Raw genomic sequence first — 26,563 nt, forward strand, 5'->3', positions numbered from 1 at the left:
AAATGATTGAAGCTTTGATTTTTTCGATTTTTTGTTAGTTTGAGACCGTTATTTTCAGGTGCTAATTGTTGTTGTTTTGGCGTGTCGCTGTTTCGGTTGTGCTTGTAATTCGTATTTGGTGTGTGGTGTGTGTTCTGACTAAGTGTGTATGGACAGAGACAGACTGACATCTGTGACGTCACTCTCGTCTCAACAACAATCTCAGCAACAGCCAACAAATCTTAATCTTCCTCCAAATCCCTCGATTGTAGTGACCTTGAACTCTCCCACCTCATCTACCTCTTCTTCTGCGACTGTCCAATCACAACAACATCAACAGTTGACAACTGTGACGCCCAATCGGCGACTCTTGGCTAGCAATCCCAGCACTCCCAATGTAACTAATTCCCCGGATGTGAACAAATGCAACACTGCTAGGTATGACGTTTTCTATCTAGGAGTTCACAGCTCTCCTATTATCAGCCCCCCCACCCCACCCCCGTCCGTACCGGCATCTTAGTAGTAAGCTTGAACCCCTCGCCGCCTCCACAATTACCATAATTTCTTAATAATATCAGGATCTTTTCCGTTTGTGCCACCCACCCAGCTTAGTGGGTGCATATTGTTTGCACCCCCAACAAGCAGGTGTCATTTTTTTACATGACGATTTACTATATAATGGCACGTGCTCTATAACGGGGGGGGGGGGGGGGGTGGCACAAACGGAAAAATTCTAATTTTCGATAACGGAGGGTATATTTTCATGGAGGCACAGAGATCTCATTGGAGAAGACAATTTTTTTGTGCTATCCTTATTTTCTTGTGAACCAATCTGACAATTTTTGAATCAACTAACTTGAGAGTTCTGTCAATGAAATTAACACCTGCAAATCCTAGCAGAAACGAATGAATATTTTTGTTTGGTTTTGGTGGGTTTGATTTTTTCCCACCCCCAGAAGGCAACAGTTCCCAAAAATGATTAAAAGAAAATAATTTTTGCAAGGTTTTGGAAACTTTCAAAAGAAAATTGGCTCCATAATTGGTTGATTCTTTCATTGTCAGCGTGATGGTGGACATGCATATTTATAGTTTTAAATGTCAAAATATATTCAGAGGATTTTTTAATACTGGATACGAACAAAAGGAACTGTTTTCAGCGCGCGCAATTCGATATCTACAACCACTGAGCCAAATATCAACCTTATCTCTTCGCCCTTTCTGCCCCGCAAAGGCTCTCAACCCATTCTCGCAATGTCTGCCCATGCCTCCCCTCTCAGTGGGGGAGGAGCCGGTGGAAATCCAGTGAGCTCTACAACATCACTGGTGCCCTCGATGAAGACAAAACTGATGCGCATAAATATGGCAGAAGGCGGGGGCAAGTTTGTCCGGTTGAATGTGGGGGGACGGTTCTTCCAGACAACTGTGGATACCCTAATCAACCAGGAGTCAATGTTCTCTGCAATGATGTCAGGACGGATGGATTTGGTCACTGACGAAGAAGGTAAATGCCGTCAGAAATATCTTTGACCAGAAATGATAAACAGAGTTTACGTGACTCTGCTTTAACAAACTTCTGCAGAGTCACTTAACCTTCCTTAAAACACGAAACGTGCATGTTTGAAAATTGCGAATGTTCATGGAAGTTAACTTCTGGCTAGGTTTATGGGAAGTTTAAACTTTATTAAAAAGTGCACTTGAGTGTTAGCAACAAATAATTTCTCTGCGAATTATCCGTTTAAATGTCTGCGATCTAACAATCCTTCTTTCTATAGTATATTAATGATTTATACTATTAATGATTTATTTGAGAATAATGTGTTAGCAAACTTGTCCAGGTGATTCATCCTGAATTTAAGCCTCACTCAAATCTGAGTAAATCCGGTACGCTTAATAACAGATAGGTAAATGCAATTTTTCCGGGAGATTATAAGTAAAGAAGCAGAAGCTAAATTTTTAAGATTACAATTGATACAATTCTTTTTTTTTGGCAAATATTGCTTAACAAATTACTCAAATGTATATTATGTCTAGCAGATTTGCGTACCATACAGTTAAGATTAGATTTATGCTATTCGATGTTAATTCCATTCTGTTTTGGAGATACAGCGGCATTTAATTCCTCACTGCTGCAACAACTCAGTTCAAGGTCAACTAGTGATCGTTTAATGACCTCTTTGATTCCATCTACTCCCACAATTCCATAGGCACGTGCTTCCTCACTCAAGATTTTAAAATCAGTGAAGAAATAGTTATTTGGATCAATGTGAAAACGACCATTGAAGTAATCATTGATTGTCGAAACATGCCGTTGCGTCATTATTTGAATATTTTCTTTCATTTCGTCGTCTTCAAACGGATGACGACATTTATTAATGCACACAATAATTTTTGCCTTGGTGAATTTCTCCATCGTTCCGTAAACACAGGCCAAAGCTTTTGCCATGGGTGCGCTTATGTCACCAGTGAATGGAAGAATCACAATTACAATATTGTTCATGGCTCCGCAAATTGTGAACGCATTCGCATGTTCCTCGAAACTGGTGTCTCCTGGAAAGTCGACTACTTTAACTTTATCCGTGATATCGTACACCGTGGTTTGTTCTGTATGTTGGTCTGGACCATAGCCAGTCACGCCCTTTACGTCCCAAATTGCGTTTATTAATGTTGTTTTCCCGGAATCCTGAGGTCCTATAACTCCTATAAAACATTGATCAGCAATGAGATCTCGGATTTCGTGGAACTTCAAAATACATTTAATGCGCTGAATCAGATCGGCTTTCGAAGCTTCAGAGCAGTGCTCAAACTTGCAGCCCTCAAAATTTTCATGGCCCAGAGATCCATCAAAAAGTAAACAAATAGCTTTTTCGTGGCTGTGAATGCGTTGGTTGCAAATTAGGCGCCGGACATCTTTGCTTATCTGAACCGTGAAGGTCGATCGCGATTTTCGAGCTTCCATCAGTTGACTTATGATCAAATTTAACACAGTTGAATAAATTTTCGGTTCAAGTGTTTGGCTAAGGATTCGATTTGCTATGTAACCGGACCCCAAAAATCCGCCTAGCGATGCAGCTACTTCATACCCCACTAGAAACAGCCCGGGTGCCGCGACAGCACATATTCCGCCTCCCGCAACGGCCAAAATTCCGATCGCTAATTTTTGTCCGACCGTTCTGCTCAACTCCAAGCGAAACCCTGTTTCAATTTGATCTCGAATCTTGTCCGCGAGAACCCCAATTGAGCTATACTTCCAAACATTGCTTAGAATTTCTCGAATTGACTGTTCGTCTTGGGCAAGTATAGACTCTAATGTGGTATGATCATCCGATGGTAGGCACAATTCAGATAATTGGATAACTTTTGAAACAAGAGAATCAGAGCTGTGTGCATTTTTTGCGTATGATAAGGACAGACCTCGCTGCAGTGCTCTTTGAATTACGGAAGAGACATCTTGATTGTCGCTCCTGGCTGAGAAATCTAAAATTTCTTCACGTTTCCCCTGCAATATTTCACCTTTTTAAACGAAAATCACAAAAGACACGTTTTATGAGAGATATGAAGTTATTCACGTGTTTCCCTACTTGATTGTCTTTTTTTTTGTATAATTATTGGGACCGTGTTATTTTGCGGGTTTTTTGTTTATGCGAAGCAGGAGCCATAGAGATTAGTTAATTCAATTAAGTCCAAGCGCAGTTTTGTTGCGTTTTTTTGTCAAATTGCATACAATGCTATTACTATTAAAGTAGAAATTCATGGTTTAGCAAGGAACATTTTGAAACACGCTACTGTGCATTTTTCGTTTTTTTATTTCACGTGAGAAGTTGATATACATTATCTAATTTTGCATTCTTTGTGGTTGCTTGATTTTTATCTACCAAGTCATGCAGTTTATCGACTCGGCCAAAAATACTCTTTAATTCCCGCTTATTGATCGAAAGGATTTTTTGGTTGTTTAATAGCCGCACAGCGATAGCTGGGGCTATTATTGGCCTTCTCTTGGTTTTTTTTATTTCGTCGTCATGATTTTTGTTACGACCATATGACGTCACAGCCACTTTTTGTTCATTCGTTCATGCAATTTCAACTGAATTGCATATGTGACGTCATTTTTCGCTCTTAGTGGAGCGAGCTATTTGTTCTTGCGCGTGATTAAATTTTTGGTCACACTTGACTTACCTCACTCTCAAAAATGACTTCCTCAATTTGAAATTGACTTTTATTTACTTTAATTGAAAGAGATAAGGTCAAATGGGTGTGTGTCACTCTAAATGAAGGTTATTTGAGATCAGCTAATAGAGGCAGCAATAACATATACAGATTTTTAATCAAAATATAACAGATCAGCCTTCAATGAAAAGACGAAATTTTTTTGGTCTGTTTTTTTTACTGTTTTTTTAGACTGTCGATCTACGAATCTATTGCCGCTATTTTCTGGCAATCTGCCAGCTATGTTTTTAACTGCTCTCAAACAGAGCTGAGCACTGATTTGGGTTGACCGATTTTTCGTCTGACGCTTTGAATTTTCAAGTGACTATTATCACGCTTGATTTTTTTCAGTTTTGCGTGATATAAACTGCTCTCTTTTTTATTTTTATTTTTTTTTCTTTTATTATTTATTTTTTTTGCATTCTTACATCTCTTGACAGGGCAATGTCCAGTGATCCTGTTGGATCCGTTAATTGCCCTCTGAGTTTTTGCAATATTCTGTGTAGCGCAATGATAACTTGAAGCTTTCTGATGTTATGTAGTATTATAGCTTTGATGTTCATTTATACTCAGAGGAATTAACTCTCTCTCTCTCTCTCATTCAGATTTGAGCCGCTAACTTCATCCAAAGCGGTCTACTACTATTCTTCTACTACTAATTTACAATGGAAAAGTGGTCTATTAAAAGCTCTTATAGCATCATTTTAAGTCCCTCAGTGATATTATACCACATCTCTGGCTTAACTAAGGCACAACAATTGAACTTCAGTGTGTTGTTTGAGAGCAATTCAGTCGACTTTAGTCGGTTATATTTAGTCTCCTCGTAGGGCGCAATTATTTGAGGTCTCCGGAATTTACGAAATCAGTCCCGAGGGGAATGAGATTTTGCTCTAACGTATTTAGAGAAGCAAAGGGTTCGGAAATTTTGCGTTTCATTTGAAATTGAAGTTAAGAGTGCAGTTTTGGAGACTAGTTAATGGAAATTTTTGTCTGTTGAAATAAATAGTCAATCAATAACTAAGTCTAATTTTTTGCCCAAAACTTAGTGCCCCAAATTAGGACACTAAGTTTAGGACAAAAGATTAGACCTCTTACTTCTGCAAGTCTAAGTTCAATCTGTGAAACTAAGGTCTCTGCCTCGAAGTTTTAGTGACCGGCGGAAAAGCCCCCCCCCCCCCCCCCCCCCCCACCCCCATACACACATACTCTCTCTCTCTCTCTCCTACGCCCCTCCCCGCAGGGTAAAACAAAATCGAGAAGTCAATGTTTTGCATTAACATAATAGTGCAAGAGATCAGATACTCACAAGACTATACAAAACTTAAAATCGACTATTACTGGTGTGTCGATAATATGTTTATATGCTAAACATATGTTAATACGTTGTTAATTAATTTCCTTATTATCCAATATATTTTTTATTTTTTTTTAGTATTCCAAACGTTGTAAATAAAATATATTCCTATTGTTTTATGTATTTTAGAATTTGTACATTGCCATTTTGTTGACACTTTTAAGGTGTGTAACATTTTGGAATACAATGTTTTCTTTTTTTTAAGGCTTTCTATAGTCGTGATGCGGCTTTTAATGGGGAAAAGGAAGCTTTTCCTGGATCTTCATTGTCCCTCATAATCGTGATTGTGGGTAGCTTAAATTGGCAATGCCCGAAATCAGTCGTTAGATTTAGAATGTAGCTTGGAGCGTCGGCTTCAAAGTTTTCAACTGGCTGACGCAGAACAAAAATTTCGGTACCTGGTATTGTATCAATACTACTTCCCAAAGTGTTTTCATCACCCAGAAGAATGTTGAAAATGCGAATTGGAAGAATTATGTTTGTCAAGTTTTCTCCTTGTAACTCAAGCTTGAGTATTTGCCGGCCTTGGCTGTCCGTTTGCTGAAGCAATTCCCCTCCGTGAATTACGGGGTCCAGTGCCCTTATTCGAGATATATTCCTGGAGACGTTTATTTGGCTTTCCGATAAAGAAGCTGTGCGGCCTGCAGAATATATGCTGGCGTTGCGTGTGCACTTGTGCAATATGCACATTCTGTGGTAATTTTCAAGTTTATGCTTTTCGAATGCTTCAATTTGGAAGTTCTCAAATATGTTTAGCTTCTGCAGTAGAATGGTTTGATCTGTGAGCGAGTTGAATGTTCGCAGCTCGTGTTCGCTCATAAAGAAATAATTTCCCAAAGGAACGTATGTATTCTCAAACCCTTGTCTACCTGAAATATCCAATGATCGCAAGCCTTCTTTTATAGACTGAAGCATCACTTTGTATTTTGAGTCGATAAGAGTTGCAAGCGATAGAACTCCTGAGATTAGAGGATTGAGGGATTCTAATAGAGCCGTGTAAGTTCTCAGAATCGGGTCGTCAACTGCTCGCGCTTTGAGAGTGGATATTAACTGGGTCAGTAACAGCAAACTCGGTACTGGATCGTTCTCAGCAATGATGTTGAATATTTGAGGATTTGTTGTGATGCGGTTCGAGTTGTCTCTATAATATGCATCACAGAAAAGAGGCGCTCCGAATGTTATGTTCTTCAAGCTTTTGAAAATTGTAACCTTCTGCGATTTGTGGAGTAATTGCATGTAGACTATTGACGATATAGCACCGCCTAATGAATGACCACACAGCACTAAATTTTTGTCCACAAATAAGTCGCTGGTCAAGATCTTGCGAAGTGGAAATGATGCCGCTCGTTTAAGAAATCCAGCGTGAAGGTTGCCAGGGGTGACCGTGTTCATATCAGGAGTTGGAGCAATGCTCAAATCTGTGGCCAGGTCCGCCCAACTTCCAGTGCCCCGGAATGCTATGTAGAACGTATCGCTTTCCTCACATTGCGCTATGATAAATCTGTTCGATTCGCGTGCACTGACAACGATTGAGCAGAAGCTATGATCGTGTATTGCAGAAGTCAAATAGCTTTCAGGGTCGTTCTGATATGAAGCATTACTCAGAATCAATGAATGTTGAACGTCGTTTATGTTCTCTTGCAACCAATTTGATGAATTTTGTATTGATGGTTTTGCTTGAGAATTTTCCGTTCGTGTTTTGATAGCGTACTTTTTGCCAGGCTCAAGGGTCAAATTGTTGAAAGATATGACTTTTTGTGGGTTCGAGGTCAATTCTACTAAAAACTTTGGCTCCACTTCAAATATTTCAGTTAAGAACTCTCGGCTTATTTCGTGCTGCTTGAGATCGAAAACTTTACCTTCATGTTCAATTGTGATTTCGTTTCTGTAACCAGGCATAGTTGGTGAGCCGCAATTTTCACTGAACGTCTGTTGTTATGTCTTCAAAAATTTGGTTTAATTCGTTGTGTTGATGGCTGCTTTGTGTATTAAAACCTTCATGTACAGAAAATTGTTTGTATATAAGAATAAGACTTAATGCTAGTAAAAAAAAAACGTAACTCAAAGCGTTTTAGGTGTTATATATGCTGAACATAGCTTCGTATATTTTTGCATAGATTGTGTTGTTGTTGTAATAGTGAGGGGGGAAACACCCCCGTATGTATGTATACTGTTGCCGATGCAAAATATTTTCCAATCAATTTCTTTCTCAGAAAAATTGCTTGAATTTGTAACAACTATTGCGTGTTAAGCTTTTCGAAGTGAAATCGCTAGTCAATGCTGCTAATACTTGTCGAGCTGTAGACTTCAAATTGAGTTTAAAAATTACCAAAGTTCAAAGGCTATTACATTTCTGTTCACTATCAAAATGAATGAGTTTTAAAGGAAAAAATGAATTTTAATTTTATCTATACGTAAAGGTGTTTATTTGTATGATAGCATACTCTCTATGAATGTTAACAGAGTACTTATGCAGATTTCGATTTTGTAAACAAACTCACAAGACAATGTTCTGTGTTTAGAGTTGTCGTATATATTTGATCGGTGTTTTAAGATTTGACACTTAAGCCCTAGAACATTTTTTCGATTTCATTTCTCGTTTGACTTTTCAGGCTTGACTTAATTTTTTAATTGATCTAAATTGCTCTTATTCAGAAATTAAGTCAATTAAAAAGCAATTGTAAAATACCAAATCACAAGGGTCTGACCGACGGGTCGTTAATACTTCTGTCGAGCACACCGGAGGAAGGAGGTTTGAATCCCTGCCTATCTGGGAATTTTCGCACCCATTGGGTAAACATTTTCTAAGCTACAGCCCCCCCCCTCTGAATTAAATTGTCCCTTCTGTCGTTCGAGAGCAATTTGTCGGAGGGGTGAATATGGGAATTCTCCTAGCTAAGCGGGTCAATTTCTCCTTGTTAAATGATCATTTTTTGACAAAAGCTTGTACTATCTAGTGGATGAATTAAAATTACATTTTATTATTCTGTTTGGTACTATAACGATGCTGAATTTTGATTGGTTGAAAAAGACTTTTGTAAATTTATACAGCACGCATTTATCTTGAAAATCACACAGACGATTCTGCTCAGTACAGTTTAGTTGCTTACCAGAATACTTGAATAAAAAACCTGTAGCAGAAAAAGAGCGTATTTACCGAACCCGCGCTCCGAATAGCACTTAGCAAAACTTGCAATTAAAAGCGTTTATTAGAAAGGAAATTGCAACGATAACTCTGTCTTCATACAATATAGCACTTGGCACTAGCACCTACATAGCCGCCTCTAAAAAGATAAAAAAAAGGTGTGAGCAAACTAAGCAGAGAGTTATCATAGGTACTTTTTAGGCTGGATTCTGATTGACAGAGATGGGACTCATTTTGAACACATTCTCAACTTCTTCAGAGATGGGACTTTGAACATGGACACTTTATGCGACAAAGAACTCCACTCTATCCTAGCAGAGGCCAACTTCTACAGTATTGGTCAGCTATTCATTCATTCATTCATTCATGAAAGAAGAAAGAAAGAATTCATTTATCCAGTATATCATCAACAACAAACAATATAATATATTAAGTGTTACCGATGAGACCCGGAAAGGACGGAAAACGGGGTCCTGAGACCCTCCAGGTAACCGGCCTGGGTACACATGTTGTTTATTGATGGCAGAATTAAGTTATAACAGCTCATGGGAAACAAAATTAAAAAAGAAAAAAATTTCACATGTTGGTTTCTGGTCGAGAAATTTTCAACTTTAAAATATTGACGAGGGATGAACAGAAAATGAATCTTTTTAACTTCTCTCAAACGAAGTTTGAAGCAATTATATAAGTCCTGTTGGTCTTTTTTGTGCGATTTTTCGCTTGATCGATTTTTCGTCTGACACATTTGACTTTTCGTCCTCAAAAACGGGATAAACAGGTAGCGCCCAGCGGGCATTAAGTGCTCTTAGAGCCTTTCAGCTCACTAGTCTTCAAGTATGCGATTCACAGAAACTGTTTGGCAGACTTATACTTACGGTATAAAAGGGGCGTTTGAGAGCGATTCGTCCGACGTTAGTCGGTTTGATTATGTTATATCCCCCCCAATTATGATGGTACTCGTGCCATTATATAGTGAATCATTGTGGTAATATAGAACGTGCATACCTACTGATAATGTGTTAATATTGCTAGTGCGATTGGGGGCCGTGAACAGTATGCAGTAGCAAGGTTGAGGGCAGTAACGGGAAAGATCCCAGATTAATTTTATTTTGTGATTCAGGAATTCTGGTGCATCTACTTCAGCAGACAATTGAAGAGAGAGCGAGCAATCAAGTGAAGCACTTCTCACCCAAAGAGGTCAAACTAGTGCCATTCATATGCACAAAACAACTGGACGAGAGCTCATTGTTCGAAACAGGAAAGGTTAGACAACTGGCCTTCAAAGTGTGAACTTTGTCTTTTCTTTGCTTCTGCCTTTTTTGTGACAAGACAGAAGATATGGTTAATTTGAGGTCTAATCAAGTGCATTTATTGTAAAAACGGACCAATTGTGGATTTGAACATGCTTCTTTGTTATTACAGCTGCGAAGCTGTAAGCTGAGCATAGCTATATTGCGGTGCTCTTGGTTTTTTACAATTAAAGAATTTGAATTGTATTGGGGCGCTGTCTTTTTTTTACGACTCGAAGAGGAGTATTGGTTTTCTCTCGGTCTTTTTTTTTACAGGAAGTACTATTTGTTCAGGTGGCGTTTTGACCTAAAAGCGAAAGCGAGTAAAATTACCATGTGAACTAATTTTTTCTAAGCGAGAGAAGTTTTTTGATCATGCGCTGCGTTTAGTGAATGACTTTTTGACTTTTAAAAGTAGTTTTTGACTGAATAGCACATATAGATAACCGTTTTTAGCCGTTTTTTCGTCTAAGTGGCCCAATTTTTTTGCTTTTAATTTGGTTTTTTGTAGAAATAATTTTTTTTTCGTTGCTTTATTGAAATGTCAACTTCGGCAATTGATAGCACAGTGTTTTGTGAAGCCTGAAAATGCGTTTCAAGTTAAAAATTGGCACATATTTCTTGATTTTTTAGTTGATTTTTGGCTTTTTTTCTAATAATTTTTTCATTTTTGGATCTTTTAACCGTCTTTTTGTCAGAAATCAGTAAGCAACAATCTGAAATCGGTGCCACAATGTTTTTGTGATCTTGATAATGCGTTTAAAGTGCACAATTGACCTATTTTTCTCAATTTTTTTGTCAATTTTTGAATTTTTGTCTATAATTGCTTCATTTTTGGCTTTTTGAGCGGACTTTTTTTTTACCAAAGTAGTACATATGTCAGCGTCTTTTTGATAGTTCCTGAATTGGATGCCTCTTTTGGACGTGAGGTGTTTTTGTTTTATAAAATTGTACACATACTGATCCAATTTTTGCGGTTTTTGTCAAATTTTTCAAGTTTTTTTGTTTGTATTTCGAATTTATTAACCATTAAAAGTCTCTTGGTGCTCTATCGTTAATTTTGGCTTCGTTTTGTTGCTAATTGAGTTGTTTTGGGCCACAACTCTTTAAAAATCAAAAATTTTTACCATATTTTGAACAATTTTTTTCCAAATTGTTCTACTGTTTTGCAATTGTGAAGTTTTCTTTTACTGAGACAGAAGGATGGCTATGTACTGTTCTTAAACCTCGATTGCCTATTAACAAACAAAACCATATTTACAATCTTTTTCATTTTGAATTTTAATTAGGTTTGCCAATTTAGTTTTGATTTTGAGAAATTGCGAATTATATTTTTAAATGCACGAGGAATGTAATCTTTATCATAATGTATGTGTTCTCCCTATTCTAGCATGTTACCTTCTTTCTACAATTTTCCTATTAATTATAGCTTATGAGTTATATAAAACTGAAGATAATTGATTTGAACTAATTTTTTTGTCGTTTTCTTTGAATTTTTTTGTTTGATTTGAACTAATATTTTTGTCATTTTCCTTTGCAGGTTTGTTTTGCAGTTGATTTTATTCAATGTAATATAGTACTGAGGTTTTGCTACCTTCATTTTTACAAATTATGAAGAATTCTTTGTTGCGAATATTCTTAGGGCTTGCTTTTGATAAAATACAAATTTTTTGCGTCTGAATATTGTTCTGTCTCGTTTTCATGATTAATTTCGATTTGATTAATTTTTTTGGTCATTGTTTAGTTTTACTGCGTTCATTATGATATAAAGCGACAACTATTGTTTACAGTTAAAGCGACAAAGTTTATTTAGTTTTCAATTGATTTCTGTTTTATATTGTATAATAGTGTTTCGATTGAGTTTACGAAAATTGAAAAATTTTGTAACAACTTTCCGGAATTTTCTTGCAGAATTCAATTATTTCTTACAAATTAAAATCTTGGGAGACTATAATATGGCTCGATTTCTGCTGCCCGCGTACTTTGATGTTTTCAATTGCGTAAAAAGAAATGGATTGTTTTATATGCAGGAGGAATGTATTTTTTAGTTTAGTTGGTTTTATCTTCATTTTTTGACAGATTTTGTGTTGTTGTTTAAAGTCATTTTATTATAACATTTTATTTGAAATGTAATTCTTTCATGAAGACGACTCTTCGGGTCGTTTCCGGAATGCTTCCGGCTATGTTTTAAGATCTGTTCACACATTTTCATGATTTTTGAAGTCAAATTGGAGTAGTGATTTTGGTCACGCCGAAACAGGAAATGGAGCGAAAAAGCGAGTGGTTTTGCGGCGTGAATTTTTTCGCTCTAATTTTAAAGTAGAGTGAGAAATCGCTGTTTGAACAAAAATTAGCTTTCTCGCTAGTGGTTTTTTGTTCACATGCGGCAATTTCTCTCTGATTTTTACTGTTTTTTCGATTTTTGGGATCGAATTTTTTTCTAAATGGTTTTCCCAATCCATTCACAGCTCATTCTAGGCCTAGTTTTTTGTTTGTATTAAATTTTCATTTCTTGCTAGTGGTTTTTTTCACATGCGGCATTTTGACATTGATTTTCTGTTTTTTTTTCTTATTTTATTATCTGATTTTTTTTAAAAATGGTTTTCTCAATTCACTCATAGTCCGTTCTAGGTCTTTTTTTTCTGTTTAGTCAATGAAAATTCTTTGAATTGTGCGTCAGGACTTGTCCTGCTATGTTTTTTTGTTTCGTCGTCTGACGCTTCATTTTCGTTTTACATTTGTTCTAGAACATTCTGTCTCGTCACTGCTTAAATGATTTTTTCGCGCTTGATTTCACGCTTTCTGTGTGACCTAAATTGCGGTTATTCAGAAACAGAATCTGTTCCTAAAACAAAGTTGATTTTAAGTTAACAGATTGTATGGTCCGACAGCCGAGTGGTTAAGACGACTGGCTGGTAATCCGGAGATCGCCGGTTCGAGCCGCGACAGGAAACTTTTTTTGCACCCAAAAACAACCTCCTTTGAAATAAACTTGTAAGTTTTATAGGCGGCGGCGATAACTATTATCAACTCACTTCTGTATCTTTTTCCATCTGTATTTTACGGCACGCAAGTCTATTTCGCAGCTATTCCGGCAATCTGCCGGCTATGTTTTAAATGCCTAGTGTGCTATACCTTTTACACCAACTGGTCTGTGGCTTTATATCTTAATCATCAAGTCATTTGTGCTTAGTTTACTTAGCTGAAAAAGTTTAGCTGATCTAGTTGAATTTATGAATAATTTGCATTTGATTATAGTTTCAAGATTCTAGAAATGGAGAACTCATTAGTTTATTCTCATTAGGGTTTTACTATTCAAAGAATTTGATTTGCATTAGGGCGCTGTCTTTTTCAACTCAAAGATGAGTCTTTTTTTATTAACTGAGTATTTTACGAGCGTCCTTGTTATCAATAATTTTGTTTAGATGTATGCCGCAGTTTTTACGCGAAGTAGGAAATGCCGCTGGTGAGAACTAAGTGTTTAGGTCAAAGTGCCAAACAAATTTGAAGAGCACAGCGACGAGAAAGTAACTTTCTGTTCTCGCCGAATTTTTTAAAGAGCAAGAAAACATGTGGTTTTTGGGCGTTCGACTATTTTTGGTAGTTTGCGTGAATTTGTTAAAAAGTAATTTTAGCCAATGCAGTTTTGAACTTTTATCGCGATTTTGCTCTTTTTCTGTCGTTATTTAAAATTTTCTGTGTCGAACTAGATTGAAAATTATTAACTGCTCTCTAATGAAAACAATTATTGTGAACGTGTCTTTCTTTATTATGCAGATTCTCACTTGACCGTTTTTGCGGTTTTCTAGAATAATTTTCTCAAGCTTTTTCTCGCACTTATTGATTTTTGGGTGATTTAATTTGCTCTTAAAGTAAAGCTCCGAAGTAAATCTTGTTCAAACAAAACCGATTGTTAGAGATTGGATGACAAGGCCCTGATAGCCGAGTGGTTAATGCCTGTTAAACTAAAGGAACCAGACTCGGGAGGTCCGGGTTGAAACACTATTTTCGTTTGATCTTTTTGCACCCATAAAGAAAAATTTACGCCCCGGCTGTAATTAGAGTCGGTTTATTTTCTTTTCGGTGCTTTTTTCCGATTTATGAATTTTTGTTAATTTTCGGGGACATATAGAAAAATTGCTCTCAACGAAGTTTGTAGCAATTACGTAAGTCATGTGGTCTTTTTTAATAGCCGGACAGCGATAGCTGGGTCTATTATTGGCCTTCTCTTGTTTTTTTTTTATTTCGTCGTCGCGATTTTTGTTACGACCATCTGACGTCACAACCACTTCAAATCTGCTTTTTGTTCATTCGTTCATGCAATTTGTTGCTCTAAGCTATTGCGGCTATTTTCTGTCAATCTGCCAGCTATGTTATGCGATTTTTCGCTTGACCGATTTTGTCTGAACCTTTAGGTGTCCTCAAAAATGGGATAAACAGGTCCTTAAGTGACTGAGCTGCTCTCTTATGTCTTAATATTATCTAAGAATGCAATTTAAGGAAACCCTTTTGAGGAGACAAATTCATGGTGTGAAAGAGCTTTTTAATCTTAAGTGTTTGAACTGGCTTCTAAAACTCAACAGCTGATTTTATGTGCTTGGCGTCATATTTTAACTCTTTAGTTTTGAGTTTTATTTTTTTTTCAAAATTGCTTGATCATAGATGGCTTACCTCACTTAGAAAATGACTCTGCTCCAGCTGATTAAATCATATCTGGAATGAGAATATAAACTCCAATTAACATTCAATAGAATTCACCCGATCTAGATTGTTTTAAAACGATTATTTAGGAAATCTGGTTTGAAAATAATGAACTGAATTTTTAGACCCATGTAAAATATGATCGAACCCCAAATGTTTATATATAACCAAACGTTTTAAAAACTCGCGACAGGCAAATGAAAATCGAAGTGCTGATCTCTGCATGTTTTTTGAACTTTTACCTTTGGAACAATGGATAGCGTTGCAACTTCATAGGTCCAATTTTAACCAATTTTTTGAATAATTTTTAAATTAGTTAATACATTCTCATACTGCTAGTTTAACTTTATCAAGTTGTTGATTGCTTAGTTGTATACGCCATGTTTGTATATGAATGATATGGTTGTTTTTCAGGCGGCCGTGAAGTTCCTGTGCAATCGACAAAACAACAAGTATTCTTACACCAGGTTTGTACCGCTATTTAAATGTTCGAGTTCTCTAATTCTTATTGTCCTCAATTCGAAGATGGCGCATTGCTTGTGAAATATTCAATGAGAAGCATTCTGACATATTTGTTGAAAAGTTTTGGTTAATACCCCTCACCACGTTACGCAAACCGTACTTTCAAGTTGTTTAGTCGTTTATGGCTCATAAAATATAACAGTACCTGAGATTGTATTTAATGGGTAAACGTGTACTTGTAACAAGAATTAATGTCATTTATCTGTTCTGAAATGGAAAATTCAAAAAAAATTGCAGGTTTCATCTATTTGCATAAATTTATGGTCAGTTTTTACAACTTATTCGTTGCTTTCTGAGTCATTGAAAAAATCTTTGATTGTGTAGCAGATAAATTTGAAACGAAGCCCAACACTGTTTCTGTTAACCATTATTAAAAATACTGCTCTGTGAAATTACTGTCGAGAAATTTGATTAACTTTGTAACCCAATGAGAGGGGACAATTTATTAGGGACCTTTTCTTGTCCGTTTTGACTCAATGAGCCAGGAGATCAAGATAATAAGATTAAGAAAACAATGACAATTGCTCAAAAAGGGCTTTTTAGTCAAAGAAGAGGGGGGGGGGGGCTAAGAGAACTGATTGAAGATATACATGAGGCATGCATTAACTGTTAAACGAATTGGTCCAGTTGAACTTTGATTTCGTAAATGACACTAAGTTGATTAACAGGGCCAAGATTTATTCAATTCAGTTACTTTAACCTGACAAAAATTAACCACCTACCAAGATTGGCTATTCAATTAAACATTCTTCGCCAAATTCTTAAGTTCCTTACTAAAAAAGGTATGGCGATTCGTCAAAATTATTTTCTCAACGTTTCTCAACGTAATTATAATTTGAAACCAGGTGCAAAACAATGGCGGCATTTCCGATTCTACGCAAATTGACGATTTTTGAAAATGACAAACATTAAACGGATAATCTTTTCGTGTCTAGCTCCTCAAAGTTTGGCTAGCTCGTCTTTTTTGGAAGAGAAAAGCAGCTGATGTCATCTAATTCGATATACTTGGTGCCTTGAAAATTGCGCACTTTATTCAAATTTTTTTGAATTACGCATTTTTCAAATATTGCGCATTTTAGATTTTTTTTAAATACTTTAAAAGTTTAAGATAGAAATCTTGTGGATTGGTTTTCGAAAAGGTATCTGAGCGAGTGATCGACGATAATAGAAGAGCGCTCCAATAGAAATAAACGGCTATGGAAAAAGTCACACGAATATTACCTCATTTACCCGCCAATAGTCGATTTTCCTCAAAAGTCTCAAAACCCTGTGTTAGAATGAACAAATCTTTTTCATTTAAGTTTTCTTTAACAATGTGCTCTACGAGCATTTTTTTGCGATCGTGTTATTGTTTTAATGGTTAAAAGCAAAAAATAAAAACTGAAAAAATATGTCAATGTATCCTTAATTATTACACTTTTAGAAATCTTACACTTGATCACTGCTAATAGCTGCAGCATTCCACTACAACTTTAAATTGATGAAGTTTTGTTTCTTACAAAGTTTTTGAATATATTTTTTAAAAAATAGCGGCAATTATTTTTCAACAAATGAGTTTTTTAATGCAGGAAAAACAATTTTTTAAGCCAGAATTTTAAGCCAGTTTACTGATATAATTCTTCAAGAGATCTGAAAGGCCATCGGTCATGTTATCAAAATTTTTTTTCTCATTTAATGTGTTTTTAATGCACTCAAAATGTTAAAATGGTAGTGCAGTCACTGTATTGGTATAAGATATGCAAAAAACGCATTTATTTTTAACGTTTACTGCTGCCCCCGCTGTTTGCCGTCATTATTGTTCCGACCCACTTGAGGGGGGGGGGGAGGAACTATATACTTAAATGGGTTTTTTTTGTTCAGTCAATTTTCGCCGATCGATATATTCATCGTAGAGAGTTGAGACAGGTATCATTAGAAAGCTCGTCTAGCGTAGAATATGGAATTATAAAGATTTTTTAATTTTCGTTTTTTACAGGGAGTTATCGAGAAAAGTAGAGTGAATTCCGTTGTTTTTCACCTTTCCCGGAATTTTGCCTAACTTTTCGTCAATTTTGCTAAAATTTGTTAACATTTTTAAGAATAGTGTTGTTGATTTTATTTTTAAAGACAAAAAAGTATTGTTGATTATTTTGATTTAATTTTTTTCTCAAAAATTCGGGCTAAATATTTCAAAATTCATCCTTTTTCATTAAAAAGAGCACGAAATAAGCGCTTTTAGTCCACTTTTATTAAATTTGCCGGAAGTACACCCCAAACAACACTAATAAATTCTTTGTAGGCTCAAAAGGGGGCTATTCCTACTTCAACTTCTGTTGAGAGTGCTCTGTAATTAAAACTTTGCCGTTTTTTGCTAACTTTACTCGTTGATTATCAAAAACGCAGAATATATTTTTGAGTTTTAAAAATTTAAAACTCTGTTATTGATATAGATAATTTAACAAATTATCTATATCAATAACATTCGAAAAAATAATTGTTTCTAATAACGATAAGCATTAGCAGGGTAGTTTTGGACCAATCTTGGAAAGTTGCAATCCAGAAAGAATTCGGATTGTAATCAGTCGGTCTTTTTTAAAAAAATGTTCTTTTTTATTAATTAAACAACAGAACATATCAAGTCAAAGCTCACAAGTGATAGGTCCAATTGGCTTTCTAAGCAGCTCCAAGCTAATGCTTTCAATCTTTTACTTGAAACCTTATGTTCATTTTGACTTTTAAAAATAATTGATTTTTAAATAAATATTGTATTGGCTTAATGAACTTTTTCTCTATTTTTTCTTAATTTGGTCAACTTCCAGCTTAGTATCAGCAAAGAGAGAATGCTTCTGCTTTCTGCTGATTTAGAACTTAATCTCTACTGCGGTTTTAAGCCTTAAGTTATTGTTTTCTGGCGTTGATACTACTAGATTTCAGATTTTTTTAGATATTAGCCAGTTTTTCACGTTTTCTAGTTTTGTCACGTTATCACATTATTGACAGTTCTCATATCACATTATTGGCGTTCAAAATAAGGCACAATTGAACATATTAAAATCCTGGAAGATATAGATAATCGTTTTAACGTCTTCGACACTTCTTTCTTGAAGAATTTAATTGAATTTTTAATTTTGTTTTTAACGGCCGTTTTTGCTTTGTCGTTTTGGTCCTATGAAATTTCCCGTATAATGACAGGTCTCGTTTATGCAGGAATAGATGAGCCAATATGCTGATATTAGTAGATAGCTGATGGCTTTCATGACTTTGAAAACATTGTTTTCCAGAACAAAAAAAAATGCAATTTTCTTCTTTTTATTGTCTTTTTGTTACCTAGACTCGTTAATTACAGGTCAAATATGACATTATTGGTGTCAAGGGAAGGTGTCAAAAGAGATTGGTGTCACAAAATCTATTATTTTTTAAGGAATTCGTTATGACCTTACTGTCTTCGACACCGGTTTTTTGCAAAAAAAGTACAATTTATTTGATTTTTGTCATGTTTGACGTTATTTTTGTGGATGCAAGACAAATTCTGGATAATTGCATGGCTCATGGGCTTCCTGTGGACGAAAAAACGAACCTTTTTGTTTATTTCATTTTCTAGTTAATGATTTTCATGACTTTGGAAGTAATTTTGTTTCGAAAAAAAAATCAAAAGTATTACTTACTTTTGCCCTTTTTTCTTTTTTGTCTACTTTTTACCTATTCTCAGTAATGAAAGGCCACATACTATATTATCGGTGTTTGAGGAAAGCGCAATCGAACATATTTTGGGGGCCAGAATATTGCTTTAGGGCTTCGACAGCGTTTTCTGGCAAGTTTTAATTGAATTTTTGTTTGTTGTCTTTTTGTTGTTCTTTTTAGCCGCATAAAAAATTGAATGAGGACAGGTCTTAATGCCCTTCTATAGAAGCATTGGTACTCGTAAACCGTTAGGATATATTACTTGATTTCTAATGGTTCACATTAATTTGAAGTTAAATACTATAAAAAAAAATAAGCACATTAACATTAGTGTTTTTGTTCTTTTTGTCTAATTGTCACCAAACCTTTTTATGGACTGGTCCCATATCTTTTCTAGTGATTTATAAGTTATTTTGTTCAGTTTTATCTGATGGTATGTTGACTTTGTTATTAAGTTTTGTTTTTCAAAACGGACATAAAACGGACACTTGCTTTCTTAATATTGGCATATCTCATCAATCTAGTGCATCATTTTTTACTCCACTGAGTTGTTTGCTTCGGAAACTATCTTTTCGTTCATACACTATTTTTTTGAAAAATACTTGGGTTTTTTTGAGATTCTCAAAAATAATTTTTGGGTTTTTCTATCTTCTTGATTTGGTAGACAATTATGCCAAAATTGTTGATGAGCGGGGTCGGAACCTTATGTGCGATCGCACATTACCGAGCCTCCTTGTTGAATATTATGAATATTACATTCCGCAGCTCAAGATTATTATAAGTCGCCAAAGCACTCTATATTAATTTTATCTAATTGTATTTGCAAAATTCTGTGACAAACTGTGCTTGCTGCTCCAAAAATTATGTCATTTGCGAGGTTAAGTGCAAACACTTTGAACTTTTAAAATTCTTTCTAAAAAGTTGTCATTTTCTCATTTGATTTCTGAAACCAAAACAGCTTTTTCTCACTGTTCGCGAGTTGAAAACCTGCTATAAATTCCATTTTTGAAATTTCATGAAACTCTCGCTTCAATCTCATATTTTTCGAGTTCAAAATGTTTACCGTTCCGTTCTCTCCCTCTAGTGAGTATTATAAATGCTAATAATTTGGATATTATTAAAAATATTTAATTTCAAATCCAAAATGTTTCAAAGTATATTTTAGTGTGGGTAAACGTTCATCCAGCTATGTTTGTATATTGATTGATTGTACCTCTTTTGTCAATCAGATCTTATGTTTAACTTTGTGAAATTTGAAGAACTTTTTGGAGATGTACAGGTTTCACATAAATATTCATTTTAACGCTTCTACTGGTTGCTTGCGAGGCATTAGTTGTGACAGTAAAAAAATGCTACTAGGCAAGTTGAGAACGTCATCCTCAAAAATTTTGGAGCATTTATGGCTAGCAAAGTTACTTCGAACCAGAAAAATAACGAGTTATCATGTGAAGTTTTCCTTTTTTTCGCTGTTAGTCATTCAAGTTTATCTAGAGGTTTTTACTGTTTCGCAAGTGTACTGATAAATCTTGCTTAAGTGGCATCAAGGCTGGTTCCGAGCAATTTTATTTTGCAGCTGTTCCGATTACCTGCAAGTTTTGTTTTCCTAAATGAAATTAGCCGTCGTTAGTTGATAACAGGACTACGCTGAAATTCTTCAATGCTCATTTTAGCCAATCTGATGAGAACCTGTTGAAGAACATAGAACTGTTTGACAAATTGGCCGTGCTGTACCAAGGCAGACTGAATTTCTTCAAGGACATCTTTGGTTTTTCAAGTAACGAGATCTGTCAATGGACATTCTACAACAAACTGGGACAGAAGAGAGCAGAAGTCTGTTGTTCGTCTATTGTCTACGCCACTGAGAAGAAAAATATCAAGGTATACTTGTGAATTTATTCTCCGATCTATTCTCCGATGGGCGTTGTTGTTTGATTGCTCTCAAACTGAGTTTATAGCAATTATATTAGCCCTGCTGGTCTTTTTTAATGCAATTTTTCATACTGCCAACTTTTGGTCTGATCGATTTTCGTCAGATCAAAAAGTAAAATGGTCAGACTTTTTAACACTAGTTTTTCGAGAGAAAATTTTTTTAAAGATTTTACGGGGAAAGTGCGGATTGTCTAGTCATCAATTAATTCCATTCTTCGGAGTGTGATTCAGCACTTGTCCTGCTATGTTTTTAACTTCATCGAAAAAAAATTTGTTTAGTTTTACCCTTGCTCAATATTTTGCTTGAAATCTTTTAGACTTGTTAAGAGCCGCCGTCAGCTTCTCAACAGCTAAAAAGGCTCTCTTTTTCAATTCGCTTTAACTTTTGATCACGTTTTTCGTTTTACATGAGTAACGATTTTCACGTTTGACTTCTCACTTACTTCACTCACTGTTTCAAATGAATGGATTTTAAATTCTTTCATGCAATCAATTACGCAATGTGGTGAATACTATCAAAGTCAAACGATCAAAATCAAAAGAGACAGGATAAACCGATAAATCCCGGCCATTAAGACATTGAGAATTAAGTTATCAAAGTTCATTAGAGTGTTTGCTAGCTGACATTGGTATTAAGCTTATTAGCCGTCAGTTTAGAAACTGAATTAAGTGTAGTTTTAGAATCCAACAAACTGCACGCCAAATTAGAACACTTTTTGACACTAAAAAAAACAGAAAAATTATTCGATCAATTTATCTCTTTTTTTTCTGTTTCAATCCCGATGTGCATCAAGCGCGTCAACGGCGGCTATTTTCGGCAATCTACTGGCTATGTTCTGGAGTAGTTTCCTTCTGCTCTCATTCTGCTCAAAAAGCTTTTCAGTAGGAGTTGCTCAGCAAAATATTATAGAATCAATATAGGAAAAACTAAATTAAAAAGAAGGATAAACCCATAAAGCTGCATTTCAGATGCCAGCTACTTGAAATTTGTTCTTCTAAGTCCTATTTACTATCTCTAATGCTTCCTGATACTGGCCCTGGTATTCTCTCATTAAGAAACAACAGTATGTCCAACTACGAAATGCTTCAAAATAGTTCGCACTTTTAAAATGTTTCTGTCCAAAACTCATTTTTTGTTATGTTCTTTCAATCTAAATCGGGGTAATGGGAATCAGTGGCAGCTATATACCTGCATTGTGCAGGGTATCTTTTCTAATGTGAAAACTTGTTATTCTGTGGTATGATTCAATTTGGGCGTTAGTTACAATCGTAATTTTGCAACGGTAATTAGCATTTCGAAGCAGTTGGTGCGAGTTTTTGTGACATAAATTGCACAGTGAAAGTTTCTAAGAAACATCTGATCTTGAAATATGAAATCGATGCCTAGAAAATAGCCTCGAACTCATTTGATCTCAAAAGTTTATAGATAGAAAGAAACGATGTGATTGGATTGTGGAAAAATCATTGGTTGATGTTTCTTCGTTTTCAAAACGTGAATTCAAACATCAGCGCAAAAATTTACCTTTTCTTGGTTTTTGAAACCAATAATGAATCCAGAGCTTGACTGAGATGGGAAAAAGTTTAAAAAGTTCAAATTTACGGCAGCATAAACCTATGCAATTCTTTGGAAAATAAAAGTTCTTATACCTCGATCATCAGCATTTGTACATCTGAAAAGGTTCCGTGCTTTGTAATGATAGCTATAGATAGATTGTTTTTAAGTTGTGAAAAAACTCTGAAACTAGATAGGTGCAAAAAGTCACGTATTCAACCTTCTAATTGTAACAATATCGGTCCTTGCGACGTTTTAAAGTAAAAGAACTCGCAATCGTAAAATATGTGAGAGTCATTTTTATGGCAGTTTTTTATTTTAAAACCAGATTCTGAAAAGAAGCCCCCTTAGACGCATCTTTGCTGTTTTGTTGACTTAATTTCATTTGTTCGCTTAACTTCATTGTTAACTTCATTTGTTCGGTGTTCTATTTCAGATTGAATTCCCCGAAGCCAAAGTTCAAGAAGAGCTCATTTTCCTCATGTAAGTTAATTCATACCTAAAGGTAATACTATCTACAAATATTACTAGAGATGTCGAAAGCTTTCATCTATTGGGTAGTATTATACATGCATAACAGTACCCTTGTGTAATTTGCGCACATATCATGCATGAAACAGAGATGCGTGTTCAGAGGTTTTTTTTTAGAAATGGCCTTGCCTCAAACTTAGTTCTACGAAAGCTTCATTTTTTGAATTGCAATGAGTGTGTATAATAGGAGTTAAACGGAGCAAGATTAACCCCCCCTTGGATGAATTTGACTACAACCTCCAACCCCTCCCAACTGGAGCTAGCAAAAGTCGAGGCCCGCGGCGTGTCGTTTGAAACCAATTCGTTCAACTTTACTGGGTTATGACCGAAATGTCGATTTTGATTCAATAATATTGAGTCGCAATTTGATTCTCTAGGTTGTGCGACCAATCCGTTAAAAGAATCAGATGTGAGTGCAAAATTGTTAGCAGTCATTGTTTGATTTTTCCTATTTTCAAGTTGCGTCCTAAACGTTTTCCTACAATTTCCACATTTTTCCTACAATTTCAAAATATTTTCCTATTTTCATATTTTTCCTCCAATTTTCAATGACTTTAATTTCGTAGTTGTATCTTGGAAGCTTTCCTGGTTTAGAATGTATTTAGCGTATGCACAACTTCGATGTATTGCTCTATAACTATTATTAGTCGTCAGCCTCTCAGCGGCTATTATTTAGGCGCTCTCCTTTTTTACAATTCAAAGAATTTAAATTCTATTGGGGCGTTGTCTTTTAAAGATCTGTTCACACGTTTTTATGATTTTTGAAGTCAAATTGGAGTAATGATTTTGGTCACGCCGAAACAGGAAATGGAGCGAAAAAGCGAGTGGTTTTGCGGCGTGAAATTTTTTCTTTCTAAATTTAAAGTAGAGTGAGAAAACGGTGTTTGAACAAAATTTCTCTTCCTCTCTAGTGATTTTTTGTTCACATGCGGCAATTTCACTTTGATTTTTACTGTTTTTTCGATTTTTTGGATCGTATTTTTTTCTAAATGGTTTCCAATTCATTCATAGTTCATTCTACGCCTAGTTTTTTGTTTGAACCAAAATTCCATTTCTCGCGAGTGATTTTTGTTCACAGGTGGCATTTTGACATGGATTTTCTATTTTTATTGTTTGATCTGATTTTTTTAGAAATGGTTTTCCCAATTCACTCATAGTCCGTTCTAGGTCCAGTTCGATTTTCAACTTTGAGTTCTGACTTACTTAACTCACTGTTTCAGCTGTAGATTTAAAATTTTTCCACGCATTCAATTACGCAATGTGGCGAATAATGCTGCCAAAGTCAAAAGATCAAAATCAAAGACGGGATAAAGCCCGGTCATTAAGTCATTGAGAATTAGGTTATCAAAGTTCATTAAAGAGATTGCTAGCTGGCATTAGTATTATGATTAATAGCGTTCATTTTAACAGCTGAATTAAGTGTAATTTTAGAATCTAACCGAATGTGCAGAATTTGCACACCAAATAAATTGATACTTAGAAAAATTCTTTTTTCTTTTTTTCTTTTTGTTGCAATCCCAATTTGCGTCAGGCGAGTCAACGGCGGCTATTTTCCGGCAATTTGCCGGCTAGGTTAGGAGTTTTTAAGTTTTTGAACTGGAAACAATTGGTGATTCAGAATATAAAACTTATTTTCCGGCAATTTGCCGGCTATGTTAGGAGTTATTTTGAAAGGTTTGGAACTGGAAACAATCGATGATTTAGAATAAAAAACATGCAATTGAGCAATTTGGACAGTGTTTTTGAAACTTCGCTTATTTCAATTTATAGGACACGCTATGGATTTGTCGAAGGGCTTTGTTCACGAAAGATCCGAAAGCTGTAAATTAAACAAATTTCGACTTAGCTCTACGAACATGAAAAACATTAACCTGCAAGTATGATCATGTAATGATGAGAGTTGCTTGTGTTATTTCAGAGCGGACGAAGGGAGTGCAGAATCTATCCCGAATGACGTCATTAGAGCCATGAGGTGTAAACACGGGGGAGCCAGCAGTGGGGCCATGTCTCTTAACTAACACAACCCTAATATGGGTCCGTTGCCAAAGTTGACTCAAACGAGGTTTCGGGCCTAAAATAATTTAAATGAGAGTTTTTCACAGTGATATGATCGAGGTACAAATACCTCTGAATGGTTGATGAAGTTTTGTTTGCGCTCTGTTAACTTCTCTGTGAACAAATTTAACGTTCGTTCAGTTTAAGTCTGAATGAAAATGCCCTAATTAGTTTTGTCGCACAATTTGCATTTAATAATAAAAGATAGAGACAAATCATGGACAAATGTTCAAATGAGTGTTTAAAATCAATTATTTTGGCTGAAAAGGGAAACAATGCAGCTCTATTCGAGGTTTCTGTAAAATGAGAAGTTTCAGTAAAGTTATTGCAAATTAAAGAAAGTTGAAGATTGAAGAACATTGAATTTCTAGAAGTAAATATCGACCACTGCACGCTCTTTTGTTCTAATTACCTGGTGGGTCGTACTTCAATGGCTATGTTATTTATGTATCATAACTTGTAATAGTTTTGAATGTTGAATCGAATAAGATGGTGCTAAACTAAATAAATATTCCCCATAATTTTACTGGTTCGAATCTTAAATTAATTAGAGCTTAGTTGCACTGTAGTTTATAATAATTCATTTTTTGTTCATCGTGTTTTCTGACATATAAAAGGGTCGTACTATACATAGAAAAAATGGAGCTTAGTTAAGCGGCAAATTGAAAAACTGCTTTAAAATAAATAATTTTTATAGCTTCGAAGCTGAAAGCTGAATTTATCTATATTGCGGTGTTCTTGGTTTTTTACAATCCAAAGTATTTGGATTGTATTTGAGCGCTGTCTTTTTCTGTAAAATCGGTCCACTCTTTTTTCGGCTTTGGCTTTCCCTTCAAATTCCATATGAATGTTGATAAACACCTTTTTATAAAGTGCAAGGTAACTAAGGACAAGTGTTACTGGTTGGTATCGCGATTTGACGAATTAATCTTAGATATTCGTCATGTTAATCAGATTTAAAAACATTTTTCATATTTTTTTCAATTTTCTCAATTGAAATTGGATCTCGTTCCGATCCTTTCCTGGACCGAGAAAAATTAGCTGCGATAACGTGCTCTTCGAGCCTTTCAGCTCTCTAGTTTCCGAGTGTGCGAATCACAGAAACTCTTTCGGAAACTTATGCTTATGATTTAAAGGGTCACTTGCCCACCCCCCAATCCCACCGTGCCCCCCGGCCGCGCTCACCTCACTCACTCAATTAAGCTAAAGCTAGCCTCACTAGAACGTAGCTAGCTACTGACGAAGCCGTTTGAGAGCATTTCGCTTGACGTTATTGGGTTATGTTTCTTACATTTATGTTTTTAGGTTTGCTGGACATGTTCTCGCTTTTTTCTTTTCCACTACGTTTTTCACGTTTGTCTTCTGACTTACCTCACGCACTGTTTCAAATCAGTTCAAATATAGACGTGAAAACTGTTAACTGTGCAAAAACAGAAGAGTGAAAAAATCTCTCAAACAGCTTAGAAATGCAGTGAAAACAAAATTCAAGTTTTTGCACGTAGGAAAAAAATACTCAAGTATAATGAATTGGCCATATATTAAAGTTTGTGGGGAGTGACTTTCAAACCCTTTCCGCTCTTTTTCGTTTGTGCCCTCAGTATGTTAAGCATTCCCCCCCCCCACCCCCAGTTACAGAGCAGGTG

At 35.5% G+C, this 26,563-nt stretch overlaps 2 protein-coding genes across 2 annotated transcripts; one reads left to right on the forward strand and one right to left on the reverse strand.

Annotated features, from left to right (window-relative positions):
• The first annotated feature begins 37 nt into the window (after positions 1–37).
• On the forward strand, positions 38–25,058 carry LOC142335858 (BTB/POZ domain-containing adapter for CUL3-mediated RhoA degradation protein 3-like). Its single transcript, XM_075384186.1, has 8 exons — positions 38–417; positions 1,137–1,480; positions 8,883–9,020; positions 9,802–9,944; positions 15,086–15,138; positions 20,524–20,731; positions 22,771–22,817; positions 24,784–25,058. Exons 1-8 carry the CDS (start codon positions 149–151, stop codon positions 24,881–24,883), a joined length of 1,302 nt encoding a protein of 433 aa, XP_075240301.1. The 5' UTR covers positions 38–148; the 3' UTR covers positions 24,884–25,058.
• On the reverse strand, positions 5,747–7,640 carry LOC142336765 (uncharacterized). The gene has a single exon (XM_075385677.1). It carries the CDS (start codon positions 7,433–7,435, stop codon positions 5,747–5,749), a length of 1,689 nt encoding a protein of 562 aa, XP_075241792.1. The 5' UTR covers positions 7,436–7,640.
• Positions 25,059–26,563: the final 1,505 nt, after the last annotated feature.

This window comes from Convolutriloba macropyga, chromosome 3, assembly GCF_964194025.1.
Source record: "Convolutriloba macropyga chromosome 3, txConMacr16.3, whole genome shotgun sequence".
In the NCBI taxonomy this organism is placed as follows: Eukaryota; Metazoa; Xenacoelomorpha; order Acoela; family Convolutidae; genus Convolutriloba; species Convolutriloba macropyga.

Bases quoted from the DNA above. Each gene is read 5' to 3' on its own strand.
- LOC142335858 (XM_075384186.1), top strand. From the start codon at position 149: ATGGACAGAGACAGACTGACATCTGTGACGTCACTCTCGTCTCAACAA. The intron at 1,481-8,882 runs GTAAATGCCGTC...GGTACTTTTTAG, and splicing joins TTTGGTCACTGACGAAGAAG to GCTGGATTCTGATTGACAGA. The intron at 9,945-15,085 runs GTTAGACAACTG...GTTGTTTTTCAG, and splicing joins CATTGTTCGAAACAGGAAAG to GCGGCCGTGAAGTTCCTGTG.
- LOC142336765 (XM_075385677.1), bottom strand. From the start codon at position 7,435: ATGCCTGGTTACAGAAACGAAATCACAATTGAACATGAAGGTAAAGTT.